Source organism: Paroedura picta, chromosome 2 (genome assembly GCF_049243985.1).
Source record: "Paroedura picta isolate Pp20150507F chromosome 2, Ppicta_v3.0, whole genome shotgun sequence".
Lineage (NCBI taxonomy): Eukaryota > Metazoa > Chordata > Lepidosauria > Squamata > Gekkonidae > Paroedura > Paroedura picta.
The window spans coordinates 182,324,881-182,349,087 of record NC_135370.1 but is presented as its reverse complement, the minus strand read 5'-3'; the positions used below and the strand labels follow the sequence as shown (position 1 = coordinate 182,349,087).

At 50.0% G+C, this 24,207-nt stretch overlaps 1 protein-coding gene across 7 annotated transcripts in view; it reads left to right on the top strand.

Annotated features, from left to right (window-relative positions):
* Positions 1 to 24,207, top strand: part of FERMT2 (FERM domain containing kindlin 2) — a 126,259-nt gene that overhangs the window by 78,243 nt on the left and 23,809 nt on the right. For 5 of the 7 annotated variants that reach the window (XM_077324072.1, XM_077324066.1, XM_077324067.1 and 2 more), the window contains 8 exons: positions 2,854 to 2,886; positions 3,502 to 3,727; positions 3,813 to 3,915; positions 5,533 to 5,640; positions 8,670 to 8,804; positions 11,613 to 11,662; positions 17,415 to 17,539; positions 23,943 to 24,049. In XM_077324072.1, coding sequence (XP_077180187.1) covers positions 2,854 to 2,886; positions 3,502 to 3,727; positions 3,813 to 3,915; positions 5,533 to 5,640; positions 8,670 to 8,804; positions 11,613 to 11,662; positions 17,415 to 17,539; positions 23,943 to 24,049 — 887 coding nt within the window. The remainder of the gene's footprint in view (positions 1 to 2,853; positions 2,887 to 3,501; positions 3,728 to 3,812; positions 3,916 to 5,532; positions 5,641 to 8,669; positions 8,805 to 11,612; positions 11,663 to 17,414; positions 17,540 to 23,942; positions 24,050 to 24,207) is intronic. The other 2 variants (XM_077324068.1, XM_077324069.1) reach the window with 1 other exon arrangement.

Below are 24,207 nucleotides of genomic sequence, written 5' to 3'. Positions count from 1 at the left end.
TGGCCCCTTCCCACTCTAGGATTCTAGGAGTCTAGTTCAGCAGTGGAAGGGGCTGCCAAAGGAGGTGGGGAGCTCCCCCTCACTGGCGGTCTTCAAGCAGCGGCTGGACAGATCCTTCTCCTGGATGCTGGAGGCTGATCCTGCACTGAGCAGGGGGTGGGACTAGATGGCCTGCATGGCCCCTTCCCACTCTAGGATTCTAGGAGTCTAGTTCAGCAGTGGAAGGGGCTGCCTAAGGAGGTGGGGAGCTCCCCCTCACTGGCCGTCTTCAAGCAGCGGCTGGACAGATCCTTCTCCTGGATGCTGGAGGCTGACCCTGCACTGAGCAGGGGGTGGGACTAGATGGCCTGCATGGCCCCTTCCCACTCTAGGATTCTAGGAGTCTAGTTCAGCAGTGGAAGGGGCTGCCTAAGGAGGTGGGGAGCTCCCCCTCACTGGCCGTCTTCAAGCAGCTGGACAGATCCTTCTCCTGGATGCTTGAGGCTGATCCTGCCCAGAGCAGGGGGTGGGACTAGATGGCCTGGATGGCCCCTTCCCACTCTAGGATTCTATGGATCTAGTTCAGCATGGAAGGGGCTGCCTAAGGAGGTGAGGAGCTCCCCCACACTGGCCGTCTTCAAGCAGCGGCTGGACAGATCCTTCTCCTGGATGCTTGAGGCTGATCCTGCCTTGAGCAGGGGGTGGGACTGGGTGGCCTGTGTAGCCCCTTCCCACTCTAGGATTCTATGGATCTAGTTCAGCATGGAAGGGGCTGCCTAAGGAGGTGGGGAGCTCCCCTTCACTGGCGGTCTTCAAGCAGCGGCTGGACAGATCCCTCTCCTGCCTGCTTGAGGCTGATCCTGCACTGAGCAGGGGGTGGGCTAGATGGCCTCTGTGGACACTTCCAACTCTATGATTCCAAAAGCCCATCTAGTCCAGCACTGTGTCCACACTGTGGCCAACCAGACTCCATAAGGAGGATGACTATGATAGTTGTTGTGCATCCATGCTCCCCATCAACTGATACGTAGAGGCCCAGAACCTCTGTATATCCATCATGTCTGGTAGCCACTGAGAGTCCCAGTCTCCCCTTCCTTGTCTTTTTTCTCAGCGGACGAGAAAAGGACAAAGGGTAGCGGGGAAAAGATGCAAGATACAGGAAACAAAAGCATATCCATGAACATACTGCAAGCTCCTCCCAGTTGTTCTCATTCCACACACACACACACACACACACACACACTCTTTGAGGATAGGCAGGTTGGCTGCTGCACTCTGCCCTACCGACTTCAAGGGGGCAGATTTCTTAGGACGTAAGGTCTGTGCCTTTGCTTACTGGGTTATCAGGTAACAGCCAAAATCAAAAGTCAGACTATATTCAGCCCGGAAGTCTTTCAAAAGTTCATGACACCTCCTGCTGCCAGTGAAAGCGGCTGGCTGGCATTTTAAGAGGAGACAGACTGGACAGGAAAGAGGGTTGGGGCATTAAGTCACCACTCATGTTTGTGTGGGTAAAATGATCCGCTAGACGCTGCTCCGCTGGGCTTTCCTTGGGACCGGCCCCTGCATGCCCTCTCCATGCCTCAGAGAGTTCGGTTTCAATACTTCCCGCAGTGACACAGAACAGGATTAGTGCCTCTGAATGGAGAAGATCCCCCTCGTTCACCATGACTCGTAGCCTTCAATAGATCTCTCCTCCATGGATAGCTAATCTCTTTTTAAAGCTGTTTATTCCTGTGGACGTAACCACGTTTTATTTATTCCGTCTCGGAGTTGGAAAGAACCATTGGAGTCATCTGGTCCAACCTCCCTCCAGTGCAGCTATATTCTCTCCTTCAACTAGGTCTCCAGTCACTACTGAAAATCTTCAAACAACAAAACATCTACTGCGGTTTCCCAAGTCAGCACGTCCACCCAGTTCTTCTGTTCTTTCCTCTAAACTTATTTTCAGCGCCACTCCTCTATGTTGGTGAACAAGTTTAACAAGGACAGTACCCTTCACCTCCATGTGTATCGCCTTTTGTATCACCCCCTACAGACACACTTGTATCTCCGCATAACAGCAGTAGGCAGGTCTATAAAGTGGAGTGCCCCCCTTTCTCAAAGGCCCCTCCCAAAGGTGGTAAAAGGTCATCTTCCTTTCAATGAAATATGGTGCCGCCTTTAGAAATAAGCATCTGTTAGTACCTGCAGTGAGTTGACAAACTGTGGCCCTCCAGATGTCCATGGAGTACAATTCCCATGAGCCCCTGCCAGCAGGGGCTCATGGGAGTTGTACTCCATGGACATCTGGAGGGCCACAGTTTGCCCATCCCTGCTGTAGAATCTGTGACCAAGGAATGGGAGCCAAGATTTCAGATGAATAAATCAGACTTTTTAAAATAAAAAAACCCTTTTCCTCCTCCTGTTCTGTGGTTTTCTGCCCTTTTCTTGCAGTGTTCTTCCTAACAGTCTATTAAAAAAAAAAAATAACAACCCTGACTTGAAATGAACTTTTCTTTCCCCGGCTGGGATAGGTCCGTACTCACCCAGAAGCTCCCTAGGGTTTTGAGGCAAGTGCTAGAGGCTCATTCCAGGGTGATGATGGCGCTTCCAAGTTGCGCCAAATATGACATCATCATCTGGGGACAATCACCCTTCAGGACATACTTTTATCTCCCCATCTCCTGCCAGTCGCTACTCAGCTCGCAGGCGGCTGCTTCACTGGGCACTTAGAGGAAGGAATGCATGCAATGCGCCATGTGAAGGATTTGCGCATGCGATGTCCTGGACTTCACCCTTGATTACCTTCTCTTTACCTGTATTTCACCTCTTGTTACTTACTTCAATCTCTTTCTTTGTCTCCACTTTCCCCCTTTCTTTCTGTCTTCGTAGGCTCTGATGTTCTTTACATCGGACCCGTGAAAGGTGAGCCTCTCAAACAGAACTCCGCGTCTCCTGTAACTTTTCTGTGGCTGCTTTCCTTTTTCCTCACTAACCCATGAAACTGAAAAATTTGATGACACAAGATATTCTCAGCTGCTTTGCCACCTCCCACCCCTACCCCCTTACGAGAACCTGCAGTGATCTGGACAATTTAGAAACTGCTACCAAGGTATGGGAGCAAAGTTTCCAAGACTACTTTTCCGTTGGTTAATTACTTATTATCCGGTGTCGTTAAAACTCACAAAGAGTTGGTTTGGGTATTACATCAGCTGTGTGGCCTGCAGGATTTCAAGTTGCCTGTGCTTCTCCGTCCCTGTCGGTTATGTAGTATGTGAAGTTGTGGCTTGCAGATCTTCTTAGCTATATGGAAAACCCATGAATGCCAGCGGTCATCTGGAAACACCGGCCTCTTCTCAGACATTACATGGGCAAAGGGGAGTCTGAGATGAGGAATGCAGGTTGCCGCCATGAAATTTTAAAATTTGTCCTTGTAACAGTTTTGATTTGTTGTGTGGCCCTCAGGTAATCCTTGTTCTGTGCTAGATGAATCCAAATATATAGCATTAACGAGATGCATTTATTCTTCTAACCCATCAGGAAGCATTTATTCAAGCCCAGGACTTTATAGCAAAACCATGACGCCAACTTACGATTCTCACGATGGGAGCCCTTTATCACCCACTTCTGCATGGTTTGGAGACAGTGCCTTATCGGAAGGGAATCCTGGGATTCTCGCTGTTAGCCAACCAATCACCTCTCCCGAAATCCTGGCAAAAATGTATAAGCCACAGACGCTTCTGGATAAGGCCAAGATCAACCAAGGGTAGGTTTTTATTCCTTTGTATTGTTCAAAATGTATCTCCCAGCTTTTGTTGCCTTACAATGACTAATGTGCAAATGATTGGCAGGTGGTTGGACTCTTCGAGGTCACTGATGGAGCAAGAGGTCAAAGAGAACGAAGCCTTACTTCTCCGGTTCAAGTACTACAGCTTCTTCGATCTGAATCCTAAGGTATACAAGGATGCCTGCAAATCTCAGTGGAGTCAGCTAGATCTAGTTCAAGGTTTTGGTACTTACCTTCAAGGTCTTACATAGCCTGGACCCTGAGAGACCACCCTCCTTCCTTCCTCCCTCCCCCCCCTCCCTTCCAGAATTCAATTTCTTTCTTTCTTTCTTTCTTTCTTTCTTTCTTTCTTTCTTTCTTTCTTTCTTTCTTTCTTTCTTTCTTTCTTTCTTTCTTTCTTTCTTTCTTTCTTTCTTTCTTTCTTTCTTTCTTTCTTTCTTTCTTTCTTTCTTTTCTTTCTTTCTTTCTTTCTTTCTTTCTTTCTTTCTTTCTTTCTTTCTTTCTTTCTTTCTTTCAACACCAGTGGTGACAACTTTGTCAGCTGTGATCCCATAGGTGGGTTGGTGTGGGGATCAGTTCATGGGGAGGGATTTTCTGGGTGGGCCAGTAGGTGTTGATTCAGTTGACCTCAACCAAATGCCTGGCGGAAGAGCTCCCTTTTGCGGGCCCTGCAGAACTGAGCTAGCTGCTGCAGGGTCCTGATCTGTTTTGGGAGTTCATTCCACCAGGTGGGGGCCAGGACAGAGAAAGCTCTGGCTTTGGGGCCAGGGATCACCAGCCAGTTGGAAGTGGAAGAGCGTAGGGCTCTTTGGGGGGAATAGACAGAGAGGCGGTCCCTCAAGTGCACTGGGCCCACACCATATATGGTCTTAAAGGTGATTACCAAGACCTTAAGTCTGAATATGTCCCCTTAGAGACCATTATGGTCAACTAATACCAACCAACTGAGGATCCCCGGCCCTAAAGAAATATATTTGGCGTTCACCAGAGCTAGGGTTTTCTTGGCCCTGACACCTGCCTAGAACATCAGGGCCCTGTCGGAACTTCCTAAGTTCCACAGGGCCCGTAAGACAGAGGTCTCCCGCCGGGTTCCCTGTTGATTAAGTGAACTGCTAAGATCAAAACTGACAGCAGGCAAAAATATTTAAATTGTATAATTTAACCTTGAATGCTTTTTAAAAATATATATTTGTGTATTTTATTCTGGTAAATGGTGTTAACCACCCCGAGACAGTGGTAAGGTAAAGGTAAAGGTATCCCCTGTGCAAGCACCGAGTCATGTCTGACCCTTGGGGTGACGCCCTCCAGCGTTTTCATGGCAGACTCAATACGGGATGGTTTGCCAGTGCCTTCCCCAGTCATGACCATTTACCCCCCAGCAAGCTGGGTACTCATTTTACCGACCTCGGAAGGATGGAAGGCTGAGTCAACCTTGAGCCGGCTGCTGGGATTGAACTCCCAGCCTCATGGGCAGACAGCTTCAGCTAGCATTTCTGCTGCCTTACCGCTCTGCGCCACAAGAGGCTCATGAGACAGCGGCATATAAATCAATTAATCAAATAAATCAAATCACATTAGTCTGCGGCAGCCATGCTGGTCTGCTACTGTTAGCGTACTAAAGAGACACAACAGTATTTTCATTAGGAGTGTGCTTGATTTGCGCCTTGATTGCGCCCCGTCCTTAATTGCTTTTTCGTTGTGATTTTCCCATTGCAAATGGGCATAGATGGGATTCTTCCTTAGGTGGGACGCTGTACCCATTTGCTTGGATTGTGTCCCCACAGTACGACGCAATCCGAATCAACCAGCTCTACGAACAGTCCAAATGGGCCATTCTTTTGGAAGAAATAGAGTGCACGGAAGAGGAGATGATGATGTTCGCAGCTTTGCAGGTGAGTGGGGAGGCCGGAGGCCCAGACTCCTTAAAGCCTCTCGAGAACAAATAATTTCTGGCCGTCTTTTCATACCGAGTCGATAGTAAGTGTCAGGAACTCTCAGCATATTGCACTCAGAGCGTTCAAAAGCCTTGCCCCGTATTCCTCCGGGAGCCAGAACGTTTTGTTCTAACAAAAACTTGGCTTGTTTCCCCACCCGGCAGAGTTTGCTTGAACCTTTTTAGGTAATTTTAAATAGATTGCCTCTTACTGTGTCTCATGCAAAGGAATTTGGATTTCTTTTTTTTACCAACATGTTTGTATCCATTCTTCGTTTTGGGTCGGCTTATAAACAAACGACAACCATGCTAGGGTTGCTGAACTATGAAGTCTTGGCCCTGAGCCTCTTAAACAGCTGGAGTTAATCCCTGGATTTTCCAAATCTATACGTAGATGTTTCTTTTTTTATCCTGTGGTAAGTGCCACATCTGCCACACAGATACAGGGCTTAGAAACGCAAGCCGCTATCTGAAAACTGACTGCTTCAGATGTGAACTCGAGGTCTGTCACTTGCCTTTCTGGTCAGTAAAGGTCCACACGGATTCAGTAATACGGTCCAAAACCAGCAAAGTAAAATTGATTGTTTGATTATTAACATACATCAGAGAAAAAATGTAAACATCAGTGATAGATTATAAAAATATGGCAACAATGAAATTACTCATTTTGTTTCAGTAAAGCTTTCTATTTCTAAAAGGAATTTTTAGCAGGCACCCCTCTGCATAGTTCAGGTAATTATCCAAGAGCTTAAAGCAACAAAATATGGGATCAGAGGTTTTTCTCCCAAAATACTCAAATGTGAGGGAATCCAATGAAACTGATGGGCACTGGGTTCAGGATGGAGAAAAGGAAATCCTACTTCAATGCAGAGTGATAAAAATGTGGAATTTGCTGCCAGAGGTGTAGTGATGGCCACAGGGAGAGATGATTTGATGGGGTTCATGGAGGAGAGGTCTACCAGTGGCTTCTAGCCATGGTGACTAAAGGAAATTCCACATTCAAAGGCAGTAAACCTCTGAATCCCAGTGCAAGGAGGCAACATCAGGGGAAGGCCTCTGTCTCCAAGGCCTGTTGTTGGCCTTCCAGGGCAACTGGTTGGCCACTGTAGGACATGGGATGATGGACTAGATGGACCCTGGTGTGACCCAGCAGGGCTCTTCTGATGTTGTACCCTGCATTCATTTTTCCATCTTCATTATATTTCCAGCACCAGCATTTCTAATTCAACTCTAATATTGTTGAACATTACTTGATTACTACCTCTAGATTCTAAATGGCCTGTTACAGACTTTCTGGTACAGAAGCAGGTATGGGACTGCCGTAAAAAAAACACTAGTTGTCCCGGAATTAGAAATGGGGAGAGGCCACAAGGGGCTGTAGGTAGCTTTAGGTTCGCCTCTCACAGAATGCCCGTCCATAGTAGAAGAGTTAAAGTAATGCTTCCTGGACAATTTGAAGGACGTCCAGGCCTGTCTTTCCCCCTGGGGAAATACACAGGTGTGTTCAATCACAGGTGTGTTCCGAAAGCAACGTTTTATGTGCTACATCTGAAGGCCTTTCAAAATACAGGAGTTCCCAGCCAAGTGGAACAATCAGTTCTGTTAGGTCTGCTGTTCAGGAAGATGGGGGTCTGGCCATGTAAACTATAATTCCGCAGACTGTTATGTGGGCTGTCACCCCTCCATCAACTTTGTGATTCTATCCCTGCCAACGGGTTAGGCCAACTGATGCACATTCCATGGTGTGGTGAAAACTGCAGAACCATCTTCTGGATTATGTTAAGAAAATTCCCACTGTATTAAGATGTTGAAAACGTTGGAAGACAGAACTTTCACGCAGGGCTGTGAGCCAGGGGTCAACTCACCTTGTGAGGGCTCCCCAATAGGCTGTTAATGTCGGGGTTCTGTTTCTTTAAAACATATTTTGATTGTGGGTTTTAAATTGATTGTGGGTTTTGTTATTAAGAAGCTGCCTGGGGGTACCTTGCAGGAGAAAGATGGGGTAGAGGTATAAATAGAAGACAGAATACAGACAGATTCGCATGTATGTGCCACATGGGTGTATCCTGGTGGTGAAGTTGGGGGCAAGCAGGAGGATGAGGGGGTCAGAGCCCCCTCCTTATGAGGAAAGGCTGAAGACTCTGCAGGGATGGGTGGGGAGGGAACATGATCAAGCTGTATAAAATTATTCCCAGGGTAGAGAGAATTTTCAAGGCTAATTTTTTTCTGCCTCTGCCAAAATACTCGAACCCGAGAGCGTCCAGTGGAACCGACGGGCAGTAGGTTCACAACTGACAAAAGGAAATACTTCTTTACACAGAGCATGATTAAAATGTGGAATTAGCTGCTGGAGGACCATCCTCTGTAATAGCCACAGGAATAAACAGCTTAAAAAGGGCGCTAGAGAGATTCCTGGACGAATCTATCCAAGGTTACTAGGCATGGTGACTAAGTGGAACCTCCATGTTCAGAGGCAGTCATCTGAATCCCAGAGTCAAGAGGGAAACATGAACCTTGGCCTTCATGGTGTGCTGTTGGCCCTCCAGAGCAACTGGTTGGCCACTGTGTAGGGCAGGATGCTGGTCTGATCCAGCAGGGCTCTTCTGATGAACTGTCTTAATGGGCAGAAACAGTAGCAGGGCTGTGTCGTCCCGTGTGGTTGCCAGGCTTTCTGATAAAAGTTTTTCAGAGCCATATGTCCTCGCCAACATAAACAGGTGAGTTGCAAGCAGCAAGGGGAGAGATAACATAATTATCCATTTGATTGATTGTGAGCCCTGGATTATTCCTGGCAGAAAATCTCTGTCCCTTGCATTTGCTCTCCAGGTGTAGAAGAGGTAAGATTTTGAGAGTCAGGGGTGGCCTCTGGGTTTGTATCCACGTGTTCTTCTGTTTGCTAAAGATTTCTGCCATGGCAGTCTTGTTGGGCTTCCCTCTCCCCCGTCCATCTGTTTGCTGATCCCTCCCTTTGCTGTGCTTTCATTTCAGTACCACATCAACAAGCTGTCAATCACGTCCTCCGAAAACCACTTGAACAACAGTGACAAAGAGGTGGATGAAGTGGACGCTGCCCTTTCGGACCTGGAGATCACTCTGGAAGGTGGGAAGACGTCCACAATTCTGGTAAGACCTGGCATATGTGTGCTTGGCCCCACCCTGAGGACCCCCCTTTGATAGCGGGGCTGGCAGTGATAAGGCAAACATTCACACAGGAGGCAGGCAGGGGTATAAGTAGTTACACCCCCCCTAACTACTCAGTGGGTGAGGAATTAGAGTGTGGCTTAACTTGCGTCGCTGAGGATCCAGGCCAGCATCTGCAGTTTTGTAGAACTAGGTGAAACCCTCTTGAATCATTTTGTCACTTGATCCTTGTTGAAAGGTTAACTAGCCAGCTTGGTGTAGTGGTTAAGAGTGGCAGTTTCACAACGTGAAATGTAGTGAGCTGGATTACAACAGGGGAGAAATAATGAGGGGCAGAAAATCAGCATGTTTTATTATGTATGTGTTACCTGCTTTGGTGGCCCAGTTTAAGAGAGAGACTCATGGGGAAGGGAGCCCGGGGCAGGAATCCACAGGCCTGTTTTAAATAGGCTTTGGGAACTGGCTAAGAAGAAGTCATCCGGGGCCTCTTCCTCAACCGGGGAGAGTCTGGGAAGAGAGGAGGAGGTCCTGGGGAGACGGAAAACCTTTCCGCCTCTAGCTTGAGGTCAGGGAGTCCCTGCAGGGCCTGCAGGCTCGGCCAGAATGGCTCCTGCTCTTGTCGATCTACCATGAACTTTGAACCTCGACAGGGAAAGTCCATTTCGGTCCTCTCTTAAGCCCGTCTCTGGAACGGTGCACATATTTAGACAGATGGAGAAAGAAAACGTTCCATCGGCAAGGCAGAGCTCGGCTCTGCATGCAACCTGGAGGAATTCCTTTGTCTGAAACTCGAGAGCTGCCGAAATCTGCATCCCTTCAGTTCTCAAGTTCCCAGGAATGCCCTTGCCAGCGGCGGCAGGAGCCTGTTGGCGTGGGCCCTTTGATTTCTCAGCAGCTGTGAAAAGCGAGAGAAGAAAGAATGAGCAGCATCTGCAGCCAGAGGAGGCGGTTTGGAGTTCAGCCGCAGCCCCTGAAGCAAGGCTGTTGTTTGCCCCCGTGAACCAAGATCTGCTCTTTTAAGGACAAGGCACAGGAGAGAAAGGCATACGAGAGTGTCAGTGGGCAAAGCCCAGTCCTTCGTAGACCTCAGTCTTTTGCAGAACTGATTCTTGAATCCTCACGGTCCACGGATGCTGTGTCGAATTTATAAACCGAAAGGTGATGGAAGGGCATTTGTTTGGCATGCAGGAGGCCCCAGGCTCAACGCCCCCCATCTCCTGTTAAAAGGGCCAGATAATCGGTGCCGGCAAAGAGAACTTGATGGGTGCTTTCAGCTGATCTTGCACTGAGCGTTGGATGGACTAGATCAGTGGTCCCCAACCCTCGGTCCGGGGACCTGTCCCGGTCTGTGGATCAGTTGATACCAGGCCGTGGCTCCTCCTTGTCCTCCTCCCCGGCTGCTGCCTCGGGGGCTGCCCTGCCACTCTGCTGCCGGCTCACCTTTGGTGCTCTCCAGCGGCTGCCATGGCTGGGGCTTCCCCTTGGTATGGCACTGTGCAGATGCTGCTGGCAGCGGCCCCCAGCAGGCGGTGGGAAGTCAGGGGCACTGGCGGGAAAGCAAGTGGAGCAGGGGCTCAGGCGGCAGTGGCGATCTCCCTCGGCAAAAGACTACCCCCCCCCCGGGCCTCAGTAAAATTGTCAAGTGATGACTGGTCCCCGGTGATAAAAAGATTGGGGGACCACTGCACTAGATGGCTTGTATGGCCCCTTCCAACTCTGTGATTCATCCATCCCCTTCTCGACTCTCCCAATTTAGCCTTCTGTCTGATTCTGTATCAGTCAGCTTCAGGTGTGCTCATAATCAATATCATCACGTTAGAAAAACGTCCAGTCCGTGCTAAGTGACTTTTAAGTTTGAACTCAGTCGCTTAGGCAGAAGGGCTTTGCTGAACGTTATCAAGACCCAACCAGTCAGCCTTCTTTGAATAAACTTCTCTCCACCCTACCGTAAGGTGTGGCTACCCAATCCACTGGGCTTGCTAGTAGCCAGCAAGGTGTAATGGTTAAGAGCAGCAGACTCTGATCCGGAGAACTGCGTTGGATTCCCCGCTTCTACTCCTCGGACCAGTTACAGTTCTCTTAGAGCGCTCTCAGCCCCACAAGGGGCCTGGTGGGGAGTGGAAGGGAAAGTGGTGGTCAGTCGTGTTGAGACTCCCCAGGGCAGAGAGAAGGTGGGGCATGAAAGCCCCAGGAGCACTCCCCAATGGGATCAAAATGGAAGAGTTCCCCGTGACTCTCTGGAAGACTTCGCAGGAGACGCCTCAGTGCCAAATGATACACTTCCAACATCCTGCAGCTTATATAGACTCTGCCCTACTTTCTTGAATGAATCGGAACAACGGACTATTTGAGTGAAGTAACTATGGCAGGGGTGGGCAGGAGCTCATGGGAATTGTAGTCCATGGACATCTGGAGGGCCACAGTTTGCCCACCCCTGAACTATGGGCATTTATTTATGAGAGGAATGGGAAGGCGACTGTAAGCCGCTTTGAGCCTCCTTCGGGTAGGGAAAAGCGGCATATAAGAACCAATTCTTCTTATTATTATTTATTAATTGCGGTATTTTTGCCCTGGTTTCCCTCGGTATGCAACTCTTTCCAGTTTCTGTCCAGCACCCCCTGGACAGTGAGCCTTTTGAGGCCCTGTTGCTCTGATTTTCCTCCTTGGGTCGAGGACCCCCTCTCCAATAAGCTAAATCATTGTCCCCCAGGCCCTCCTCCTCAGCCCGCCCCTCCTGGCGTGAGTCTCAGTTCTGGCTCAGGATGGTAACAGCTGCTCTCTTGTTCCCAGGGTGACATCACGTCCATCCCAGAGCTTGCTGACTACATCAAAGTGTTCAAGTAAGTACCGCTGCTTGCCTGCTTTGGGTTCGTGAGAAGAGAATTCTTCCGCTGCACCTTATAACCTAAAGCAGCTTCCAGAACATCTACTTAGGCCAGTGGTTCTCAACCTGGGGTCGGGACCCCTTTGGGGGTCAAACAACCCTTTCACAGGGATCATGGCAGGACAAGCAGTTTGGCTGGGGGGGGGCACCATCCACACAACAGCCTTGTGGGGTAGATCTAGATCAGGGGTAGTCAAACTGCGGCCCTCCAGATGTCCATGGACTACAATTCCCAGGAGCCCCCTGCCAGCATTCGCTGGCAGGGGCTCCTGGGAATTGTAGTCCATGGACATCTGGAGGGCCGCAGTTTGATTGCCCCTGATCTAGATTGAGCGTTTGTCTGTCTGGAGCAGCAGAAAAGAGTAAGATGGGCCTGGTGGTACAAGAGGCAGAACTGAACTGAGAAACCCCAGAAAGAAAAAAAAAACATATACAGTCATGAGCAATGGATCTTCACACCATTGGTGAGTTTTGGTTTCATTTCTGTGAAAGAACCCTTGCATAAGTTTATGGTTGGGGGTCAACACAACAGGAGGGACTGCATTAGAGGGTCACGGCATTAGGAAGGTGGAGAACCACTGACTTAAGCAGTTCTTTTCTTCTGGCGTCACAGACCACCTAGAACCTTTTCTGCCGGCAGGAGGCTCACTCTTTGCTGCCTTGGCTGCAAACGTCACAAAATGCACGTGCAAAATGCAACTTCCTCAGCAATAAGAATGACAGGTTCTTCCTCCAGTTGGGCCCGGATCGCATCTGGGCATGGTTTGGTTTGGGCAATCTAGCCATGAGATAAATGAGAACTGGAGAGGCCCCTCCAAGCTGTGAACAACACAAGACAGACTGGTTTTTGCGATTTGCCTATCAGTTCTTGAGATTAAGCCAGGCTTTCTCAACCAGGGTTTGTTTCGAACTCCGGGGGTTTCTTGACAGCGCTGGAAGAGCTTCCTGAATGGCTGGAACTTAATTAATTCCTAAATATATTTTTAAAATGTGCAAAGCATTTATCAGGGGGTACAACCATATATAATGTTGACCCACCCACCCCCTAACAAAATTGCCGATGGGCCTGTGAAGGGGAGGAGCCCCAGGTGGGCATGTGGACAGCTGTGCTTCCCACCTGTATTCTGCACAATCACACCACTTCTGGCGTTTCACAAAGTATGAAGCATGTCAGGGGTTTCTCGAGGGTTAAAAAGTTGGTAAGGCTGGATTAATTGCTGGGAGGCCTGAAACTTTTAACTGAAAGGATAGGACCTGCAGTAATGGCGTTAAACTAGATGGATATCAGGAAAGAAATATTCGCAGTCAGAGTGAATAAGGGGGTGGGGGGCTCCCCCTCACTGGCCGTCTTCAAGCAGCGGCTGGACAGATCCTTCTTCTGGATGCTTGAGGCTGATCCTGCCCTGAGCAGGGGTGAGACTAGATGGCCTGCATGGCCCCTTCCCACTCTAGGATTCTGTGAGTCTAGTTCAGCAGTGGAAGGGGCTGCCTAAGGAGGTGGGGAGCTCCCCCTCACTGGCGGTCTTCAAGCAGCGGCTGGACAGATCCTTCTCCTGGGTGCTTGAGGCTGATCCTGCCCTGAGCAGGGGGTGGGACTGGATGGCCTGCATGGCCCTTCCCACTCTAGGATTCTAGGAGTCTAGTTCAGCCATGGAAGGGGCTGCTTAAGGAGGTGGGGAGCTCCCCCTCACTGGCCGTCTTCAAGCAGCGGCTGGACAGATCCTTCTCCTGGATGCTGGAGGCTGATCCTGCACTGAGCAGGGGTGAGACTAGATGGCCTCCATGGCCCCTTCCCACTCTGGGATTCTAGGAGTCTAGTTCAGCAGTGGAAGGGGCTGCCTAAGGAGGTGGGGAGCTCCCCCTCACTGGCCGTCTTCAAGCAGCGGCTGGACAGATCCTTCTCCTGGATGCTTGAGGCTGATCCTGCACTGAGCAGGGGATGGGACTAGATGGGCTCTGTAGACCCATTCAACTCTAGGGTTCTTGGAAGATACCTTGATTTCCAGCATGTGTGGTCTCTGTGCTTGGAATATATTCATCAACTGTCCCTCCGCCCCCAGTTCCCCCGTCCACACGCATTTCCTGAATTACCCGAGCCCCTTGCTTGCGTTAAAAAGGGCAGCAGACCCTTCTTCTGAGTCCTTCTATCCTTAGCGGCTTCAGTCTGCAGCAGGAGAGCAAGATTCAAGTGAAAGAGCAACAACAGGATTCCCCGGCCATTCGTTTTCATGTCAAAGCCCCCTTTCTTTTCATTGCCCCTTAAAGATGCTGCTTGACTCGAATCTTGCTCTGCCCCGCGTTCAGTGTCTGACGAGAGGCAGTGTGGACTTTCGGAAGCTTAGGCCCTGAATCTCTTGTTGATCTCTCCAGTGCTGCTGGCCTCAAAGGTAACTGTTCCACTGCAGACCGACATAGCTGCCCTCTGAAACGATGCATCGCAGTTGTTGGCCTTGTGGAAAAGCTCCTTTCTCTTCCCACCTGCAGTAAAAGAGCTCTGTGGGCCTACCTCAGCTGTAACGTGATACGGAGCCCTGTGCACAGGGCCGTATAGGCAGCGGCCTGGTCTGTGCAGCGTGGCAAAAAAAATAGGATGCACAGATGTTTCTCCACGTGGCGCTCCCATGTCTTTTGAGGAGTTTAATGGAAGGAGAAAACAGGTGTGTGATTCTCTGTTGGCAGAACTGCAGCACTGGCCTTAGAGAGCCAGTTTGGTGTCGTGGTTAGGAGTACGGACTTCTAATCTGGCATGCCGGGTTCGATTCTGCGCTCCCCAACATGCAACCAGCTGGGTGACCTTGGGCTTGCCACGGCACTGATAAAACTGTTCTGACCGGGCAGTGATATCAGGGCTCTCTCAGCCTCACAGGGTGTCTGTTGTGGGGAGAGGAAAGGGAAGGCGACTGGAAGCCGCTTTGAGACTCCTTCGGGTAGAGAAAAGTGGCATCTAAGAACCAACTCTTCTTCTTCTTCTTCAGTAATCTCTGGGCTCTCTCAGCCTCATCTCCCTCACAGGGTGTCTGTTGTGGGGAGAGGAATGGGAAGGCGACTGGAAGCCGCTTTGAGCCTCCTTCGGGTAGAGAAAAGCGGCATATAAAACCAACTCTTCTTCTTCTTCTAGTCAGATTATTGTTGGGGCCAAAGGTAACATCCATCTACCTAGATTCAAGTGGGTAGCCGTGTTGGTTTGAAGTATCACAACAGAATCAGAGTCCACTGTCACCTTTAAGACCAACAAAGATTTATTCAAGGCGGGAGATTTCGAGTGCAAGCACATTAGTCTGAGGAAGAGTGCTTGTACTCAAAAGTTCACACCTTGAATAAATCTTTGTTGGTCTTAGAGGTGCTCCTGGACTCTTGATTCTGTCGTGATCCATCTACCGACCTATTTATGGCCCCACCCACTCATCGGTCCATCTACTTACATACTGACCACTCCCAGATCAACTTGAATTTCGGGGAGAATGCAAAATTCATAATATATAATCGCTGCTGTTTTTTAACCTGTTTTAAGTTGTCATTTTTATTAGTTTAAAAGTTCCTGTTACTACTGATAATGTATTTCAGTATCTGGGTACACTGCCCTGAGCCAGCCTGCACAAACTTTAATGCTCCCTTTCTGAACCATTGAGTCCTATTTTTTAGCTCAGTTGAAGAGATGCCCTTTTCTGTTCTTCTTTATTGTTTATTTGTTTATTTGTTGTTTGGACTTATTGCCCACCACTCTCATAACTTGCTCGTGTTGCGTTAGTTTATCCATGTTAAAAACCCTATTAAAACCATTCCAGACATTCCTCCATATACAAACAGACTCCTAAAAACATTTAGAAAAAACATAGTGGATTACAACCCACACTGACCCCCCCAAAATCTAGTCCAGGAGTGGGAGGAGGGAGCACAGACCACATGGTGAATGCTCGCGCTCTTAACACGCTCTTAGTATCTGTAGCTGCTGCTGAAATGTTTAGCAAGCTGTCCTCAGATTAAGGGGCTGTGTTTACAGCTGGAACTATTAGTCAGGTATTTTGGGCTTCATTGAATCTGTGGGCGGATAATAAACGCGCCTCATTCCAGCTGTTTTTGCTCCGGCCAGCCTGCCAGAAATGACCAGCTTTAGGCAAACGGTGCTGTTCTTAAGTCAGATTTATTTGGACTTTGAGGTATTATTCTTATTTTAGGGAGAAAAAAGGGAAACGTTATCTTGGATTAAGGCATGTGGAAGCTGGAAGCAATTGTGTCTGGACTTTTACGAACGTTTTGGCAGCTGTAGCTGTCTCTTGCAAACGAATACTCGTCAAATTAAGGATATGACAAAAAGCTCTGGAATTGGTATAAAGGGGCATGTGGAACATTGCAGTAGAAGTCTGTATGGGAAAAGCAGTGGCAAGGAAAGAGAACCGAAACACACAAGCCAGCTTGCTGCACAAGACTCTTACTTGGGAAAACATCAAGAGCCAGCTTGGTGTCGTGGTTAGGAGTGTGGACTTCTAATCTGGCATGCCAGGTTCGATTCTGCGCTCCCCCACGTGCAGCCAGCTGGGTGACCTTGGGCTCGCCACGGCACTGATAAAACTGTTCTGACCGAGCAGTGATATCAGGGCTCTCTCAGCCTCACCCACCTCACAGGGTGTCTGTTGTGGGGAGAGGAAAGGGAAGGTGATTGTAAGCCGCTTTGAGCCTCCTTCGGGTAGGGAAAACCGGCATATAAGAACCAACTCTTCTTCTTCTTCTTGCATGCAACAGCAAGTTACTTTTGTGCCGTCTTCTTATATTTTGGAGGTGACATGGCACTGCTTTCCCATTAATTCCTGGGTATATTTGCTTCTTGTAAATTCGGTTCTGTTGTCTGAACTCCAGTCTTAAGGTAGAAGTCCGTATCGTGTCGTGGACAGAGTGCTAAACTTGGACTTAGAAAGAGCTGAGTTTAAATCCAGACGTGAAGCCCACGGAGTGGCTCGGGCAGGTCACACATTCTCCCTGAGATTAACTTGCGGATGGTTTAAAATGGGCTAACCGTGTTTCCGTCCCTGTCTTCTTCAGAGGAAGGACAGGATCCCAATATAATAAGCAAACTTTAGAAACAGGATTGAAAAGGAGGAAGCTGGCCTGTGATACAGAAAGACAGTAATGTGCCATGAAAGGCAGTAATATTAAAGAAAGAGGAGGACCCAACATGAGATGAATTGACCCGATAAAGCAGGGGTAGTCAAACTGCGGCCCTCCAGACGTCCATGGACTACAATTCCCATGAGCCCCTGCCAGCATTCGCTGGCAGGGGCTCATGGGAATTGTAGTCCACGGACATCTGGAGGGCCACAGTTTGACTACACCAGCGATATAGGAAGGCACGTTTTTTGGTTCTGCATGGCTATAAACGATAGTCCGTTTAAGTCGGAAGGCTGTGCACGAGACTTGTGAAATGCAAGGAAGTCGAGAATAGGGGTGCACGATTCCATTCAGATCGCCCCAAAATTACTATTCAGATTGCCACAAAATTAGTTCACCAGTGGAGTAGGCTGCCTAAGGAGGTGGTGAGCTCCCCCTCACTGGCAGTCTTCAAGCAAAGGCTGGATACACACTTTTCTTGGATGCTTTAGGATGCTTAGGGCTAATCCTGCGTTGAGCAGGGGGCTGGACTAGATGGCCTGTATGGCCCCTTCCCACTCTAGGGTTCTACCTCAATCAGCCTAACCGAGAGTTTTATTTGACAGGCCAAAGAAACTGACCCTCAAGGGCTACAAGCAGTATTGGTGCACCTTCAAAGACACATCTATCTCTTGTTACAAGAGCAAAGAAGAATCCAGCGGGACTCCAGCTCACCAGATGAACTTGAGAGGTGAGGCACACGTGCAGCTGTGGGACGCTGCCTCTACTTTGTCTGCGGTAACATTGGGTACAGTGGTCAGGCGCTTTATGATATGCACAACCCCCCCCCCAAAAAAAAATGTTCCCCTTAATTTTGACATTACGGTGGGGTATGTCAGAGTAGAGTCTCACATTCAATATGAAGGTTCAAGGGGGTGGCAGGTTGCAGTGGGTGAGCGAGAGGGTTGTGGGTGTCCTGCACAGTGCAGGGGGTTGGACTAGATGATCCAGGAGGGCCCTTCCAACCTTGTGATTCTGAATTCTGTCTAATCCTCTGGAAGAAGTTCCTGACAGTCAGAGCGGTTTCTCAGTGGAACAGGCTTCCTCGGGAGGTGGTGGGTTCTCCATCTTTGGAGGTTTTAAAGCAGAGGCTGGAGAGCCATCTGACGGAGAGGCTTATTCTGGGAAGGCTCAAGGGGGTGGCAGGTGACAGTGGGTGAGCGAGAGGGTTGGGCGTGTCCTGCATAGTGCAGGGGGTTGGACTAGATGACCCAGGAGGTCCCTTCCAACTCTATGATTCCTACTTAAATGTCATAACTCTGCAGTGAGCTGTTCTCACAGAGCAGTTCAGTCAGAGCTCTCTCAGCCCCACCTACCTCACAAGGTGCCTGTTGTGGGGAGAGGAAGGGAAGGCGATCGTAAGTCACCCTGAGACGCCTTCGGACACTGAAAAGCGGGGTATAAAAACCAACTCTTCTTCTGGAGGGTTAAGATGAAACCGTAATCTAATTGTGCTGCAATAAAAAGGGGGTCCAAGGCCTTTCTGTGCTTCTGGAATGGTCTCATTTTGCTCCTGCAGAACAGACACCAGAGCGAAGCAGAAGCCAGCCATGCCAGTTCAAAGTTTGTGCAATAAAGAACTTTGGCAAAAGCATTAGGAACGCAGGCTCATAAACCGAGAGCAGTGGTCTTGCAGAATTTCCTTGTCATTTGAGACATCCCACCCCCGCCCCCAGTCCAGTACGCACACATGCACTTTGTTCCCTTTGCAAGGAAGGCTTGCTGCATCCGAGATTCCTAAGGCTACCAGCTCTTCTCATATTCAGCAGTAAAATATTCAGTCTTGGAGCACTGTGAAATGACAGGCATGACTGATAATCAGAAATCCCCCCCGCTCTTTTTTTTTTTTTTAAGCCTTTGAGGCAGAACCAGAGCAGCTGCCAAATGACCTCATTCTGTAGCTACGAAGATCTGAGCTGGGGAAGGACAGCACGGGAATACCTTTTTGGGAGCTTTTTTTTCACCGAGCCGCTGCTGACTGAACAGTAAAAGAATTCCGCAGGAAGGGCTGGAAGAGGCCTCAGAAATGGACTCCCTCCTTCCAAGAAAACTGATTGCTCTATCGCCTTCCTTGGAGGGTTGTATTAAAAGCCTTTATGCATGGTTCTAAGTCAGGGGTAGTCAAACTGCGGCCCTCCAGATGTCCATGGACGACAATTCCCAGAAGCCCATGCCAGCGAATGCTGGCAGGGGCTTCTGGGAATTGTAGTCCATGGACATCTGGAGGGCCGCAGTTTGACTACCCCTGTTCTAAGTGGTTATGCAGTCCCCATGAGTACACCATACTGGGGTCGTGTCTGCCCTGTCAGCTCCCAGCCAACCACTGGTTAAAACTGTGCAAGTTAAGTCTTGAGTTTGTCAGGAGGGAAGAGGAAACTAAAGCCACAATTGCATACCCTTCACCCCTTATATCAGTCTTTCTTAATTCTTTTTTTACCATTGAGAAACCCCCGAAACGTTTTTCAGGCTTGGCAAAACCCCAAAAGTGGCGCGATCATGAAGAAGCTGGTTGGGAAGCAGCGCTGTGGCCACGCCCACCCGGGGCCCCTCCCGTTCCCACCCCCTCCAGGCCCACCATTGGCCATTTTGGAAGGGGTGGGTGGGTCGACATGGCCATATATGGTCGCATCCCTCGATAAATGTTTAACAAATTTGAAAGATGTATTAACAATTAATTTAACTCCCACCCATTCAGGTAAGGAAACCCTTCCAGGGCTTCATGAAACCCTAGAGCAGGAGTAGTCAGCCTGTGGTCCTCCAGATGTCCATGGACTACAATTCCCATGAGCCCCTGCCAGCAAATGCTGGCAGGGGCTCATGGGAATTGTAGTCCATGGACATCTGGAGGACCACAGGCTGACTACCCCTGCTCTAGGGTTTCATATAGCCCTGGTTGAGAAAGCTTGACTTATACTCCTCAAGGCTTTTACTAGCTGCAGCTGTTAAGGTCCTGCTGAAATATGTAGCAGTGGAAATTGTCTGGATTGCACACATTCTGCGGTTGTGAACCCCAAAGACTTTTGGCAGAAATTTACTTCTGCGTCTGTTTCCAAACCATATCTCCAGGCTGTACACCAGGGGCTCATGGTAATTGTAGTCCATGGACCTCTGGAGACCCACAGTTTGGCTACCTCTGCTATGCCCCTTCATTCAGACTGCAACAGGCATGCACTTGTCCCAGTGTACAGATGTTCGTTCACATCCACACAGATGTTTGGGAGCCTGGCCTTTCTGCTTTGCACGCTCTCAGAATAAATTCATATTTTTAGTTGTGGAGAAATTTGACTTGGTTCCCGTGTTGCGGTTCACACATTTGCGGCCTCCTGTGCCATTCAGCTGTCAGTTCTTATCACCCCCACATGCCTAATAGCTACTTGGAGTTCCTCAGATGACAGACTTGCAATGTGTTGGAATCCTGGCTCAGCAAAAAGGAGGAAAAAAAGTCAGGGAAGGAAGGAGGATTGGCCGAGTCATTCTCCCAAGCAACCTCAACGTTCAGAGGCACTAATCCTCTGAATCCCAGAGCCAGGAGGCCACGACAGGAGAAGGCCTCTATGTCCTGTTCTTAGACCTCCAGAGGAACTGGCTGCCCACTGTGTGAGACAGGAGGCTGGACTGGATGGACCCCTGGTCTGACCCAGCAGGGCTCTCCTGATGTCCTTAGGAAGGCCTCGGGCTTTCTGCCCTGTTGCTGGCTCTCCAGAGGAACTGGCTGGCCCCTGTGTGAGACAGGAGGCTGGACTGGAGGGACCCCTGGTCTGACCCAGCAGGGCTCTCCTGATGTCCTTAGGAAGGCCTCGGCCTCTCTGCCCTGTTGCTGGCCCTCCAGAGGAACTGGCTGGCCCCTGTGTGAGAGAGGAGGCTGGACTGGATGGACCCCTGGTCTGACCCAGCAGGGCTCCCCTGATGTCCTTAGGAAGGCCTCGGCCTCTCTGCCCTGTTGCTGGCCGTCCAGAGGAAATGGCTGGCCCCTGTGTGAGAGAGGAGGCTGGACTGGATGGACCCCTGGTCTGACCCAGCAGGGCTCCCCTGATGAAGAAGAAGAAGAAGAAGAGTTGGTTCTTATATGCCGCTTTTCCCTACCCGAAGGAGGCTCAAAGCGGCTTACAGTCGCCTTCCTTTTCCTCTCCCCACAACAGACACCCTGTGGGGTAAGTGAGGCTGAGAGAGCACTGATATCACTGCCCGGTCAGAACAATTTTATCAGTGCCGTGGCGAGCCCAAGGTCACCCAGCTGGTTGCATATGGAGGAGTGCAGAATCGAACCTGGCATGCCAGATTAGAAGTCAGCACTCCTAACCACTACACCAAACTGGCTCTCCACTACACCAAACCTCCACTACACCAAACCTAACCTACACCTAACCACTACACCAAACTGCCCTGATGTCCTTAGGAAGGCCTCGGCCTTTCTGCCCTGTTGCTGGCCCTCCAGAGGAACTGGCTGGCCCCTGTGTGAGACAGGAGGCTGGACTGGAGGGACCCCTGGTCTGACCCAGCAGGGCTCTCCTGATGTCCTTAGGAAGGCCTCGGCCTCTCTGCCCTGTTGCTGGCCCTCCAGAGGAACTGGCTGGCCCCTGTGTGAGAGAGGAGGCTGGACTGGATGGACCCCTGGTCTGACCCAGCAGGGCTCCCCGATGTCCTTAGGAAGGCCTCGGCCTCTCTGCCCTGTTGCTGGCCCTCCAGAGGAACTGGCTGGCCCCTGTGTGAGAGAGGAGGCTGGACTGGATGGACCCCTGGTCTGACCCAGCAGGGCTCCCCTGATGTCCTTAGGAAGGCCTCGGCCTCTCTGCCCTGTTGCTGGCCCTCCAGAGGAACTGGCTGGCCCCTGTGTGAAAGAGGAGGCTGGACTGGATGGACCCCTGGTCTGACCCAGCAGGGCTCCCCTGGTGTCCTTAGGAAGGCCTCGGCCTCTCTGCCCTGTTGCTGGCCCTCCAGAGGAACTGGCTGGCCCCTGTGTGAGACAGGAGGCTGGATTGGATGGACCCCTGGTCTGACCCAGCAGGGCTCTCCTGATGTCCTTAGGAAGGCCTCGGCCTCTCTGCCCTGTTGCTGGCCCTCCAGAGGAACTGGCTGGCCCCTGTGTGAGAGAGGAGGCTGGACTGGATGGACCCCTGGTCTGACCCAGCAGGGCTCCCCTGGTGTCCTTAGGAAGGCCTCGGCCTCTCTGCCCTGTTGCTGGCCCTCCAGAGGAACTGGCTGGCCCCTGTGTGAGACAGGAGGCTGGACTGGATGGACCCCTGGTCTGACCCAGCAGGGCTCCCCTGATGTCCTTAGGAAGGCCTCTGCCTCTCTGCCCTGTTGCTGGCCCTCCAGAGGAACTGGCTGGCCCCTGTGAGAGACAGGAGGCTGGACTGGATGGACCCCTGGTCTGACCCAGCAGGGCTCTCCTGATGTCCTTAGGAAGGCCTCGGCCTCTCTGCCCTGTTGCTGGCCCTCCAGAGGAACTGGCTGGCCCCTGTGTGAGACAGGAGGCTGGACTGGATGGACCCCTGGTCTGACCCAGCAGGGCTCTCCTTATGTTCTCACCCATCCCCTCAATCTAGCTTGAGTTATGGTATGATTTTGTGTATTATTTTATTTGTACTGTGATTTCCTTCCCAGCCACGTTGCTTCCTCCCTCTTCCATTTTATCTTGAACACCTGAACCTGCCTTACACTGAATTAGACTGCTAGTGACCGCTATTGTCGACAGTATTATTTTTCGGAGCCAGCTGGTATAATGGGAAAGGATGGATTTTCTTTGAATAAAAGAAATGAGCATAGAAATGTTTACCTGGTAGACGCTACTCCTTACTGATTAATCACTGAGATCCTTTTAGGATAAGCTGATTCTCCCCTGCCTTAGTCTTCCCTGCCAGTGAGTTTTCCTTTATTTGTTTTCAGTTACTTATTTTAAGCATTCATAAGCTGCCTTTCTTAAGGAGATGAAGGTGGCTTACTGTATAAATGATATACATAAAACAGAATACTTAAAAAAAACACATTAAAAACCAAAATGTAAAATCACAGTTTGGGGCTGCTGCCACCCAATGCAGTCCTAAATTAAATTGTCTCCAGCTGTCCCCAAAAGCAGGGGGAAGCGATGGAGCCAAGTGCCCCTCCCTGGTGAGGCTATTCCGTAATTGTGCTGGTTTGAACCTCTCTCTGTGGCCGCAGGCTGGCTTTGCTGCACCTCTGGTCACCTGCTGAGTGTACTTTCCATTGTATCCAGATTTGGAAGGGAGAGGGAGAGGAGATCAGGTTTCTGGGAGCTTCCGGGCAGGTCACTTCAGCATCTGTCATTAACAACTTGAGCACTATTTAGCAGTTCCTTCCGTTCAAAGAATTGCTTGTGGGGAGGTAACATGCATGGATTATTTTGCCATGCCTTGACCTGTCAGCTTCCCATGGTGCTTGGCTGGGCAAAGCAGGATACTGGGTGAGAGGGGCCATTGGTCTGATCCAGCAAACCAGTTATTAATAGTCTTAAGATCACTTGTTGTCTGTCATCCTAGTCTAGATGAGAATGCTTGTTGTGTGTCTTCTTTTCCCTTTTGCTTTGAGAGCCAACTTGGTGTAGTGCAGGGGTGGCCAAACTGAGGCTCTCCAGATATCCATGGACTACAATTACCATGAGCCAGACCCCAGTGGGCAGGGGTTACTGTAGTCCATGGACACCTGGAAAGCCACAGTTTGGCTACCACTGGTGTAGTGTTTAAGAGCGGTTGCTCTGATCTGGAGAACTGGGTTTGATTGATTCCCCACTCCTTCTCCATAAACAGCCAGCTGGGCAATCTTGGGCCAGTCACGCTTCTCTCCACCCTCTCTCAGCCTCACCTACGTCACAAGGTATCTGTTCTGGGGAGAGGGAGGGTAGGCAATTATAAACTGCTTTTTATTACCTGACAAAGCAGGGTATAAAAAACACCAGCTCTTCTTCTTAATGGGCCAGCTGTCCCATTGCTGAAACCTCTGATCTCCTCCCCTGCTCACATCATCTTTATCCAAATCATCTTCTAACACCCAACAGGAGGTAGTTTCCCTCTGCACTGTGTAGACCATTTGCCACATCCACAGGCAGCGTATTATCTCCAGCTTCCTTTTCGTTGTAGGCTGTGAGGTGACTCCGGATGTCAACATTTCCGGCCAGAAGTTTAACATCAAGCTCCTCATCCCTGTCGCTGAGGGCATGAATGAAATCTGGCTCCGTTGTGATAATGTAAGTGTGAACAGCTGCCTTGCTGCACCTCCGTTCTTGCTGTTTGGGGGGGCTTTCAGACTCTCAACATGACACTTTGTGCTAGGGATCTGGAGGATGGGAGAGGCCCTCCTGACCATCCCACCAATCAAAGAAGCTCTTCTGGTGGGCTCATGAGA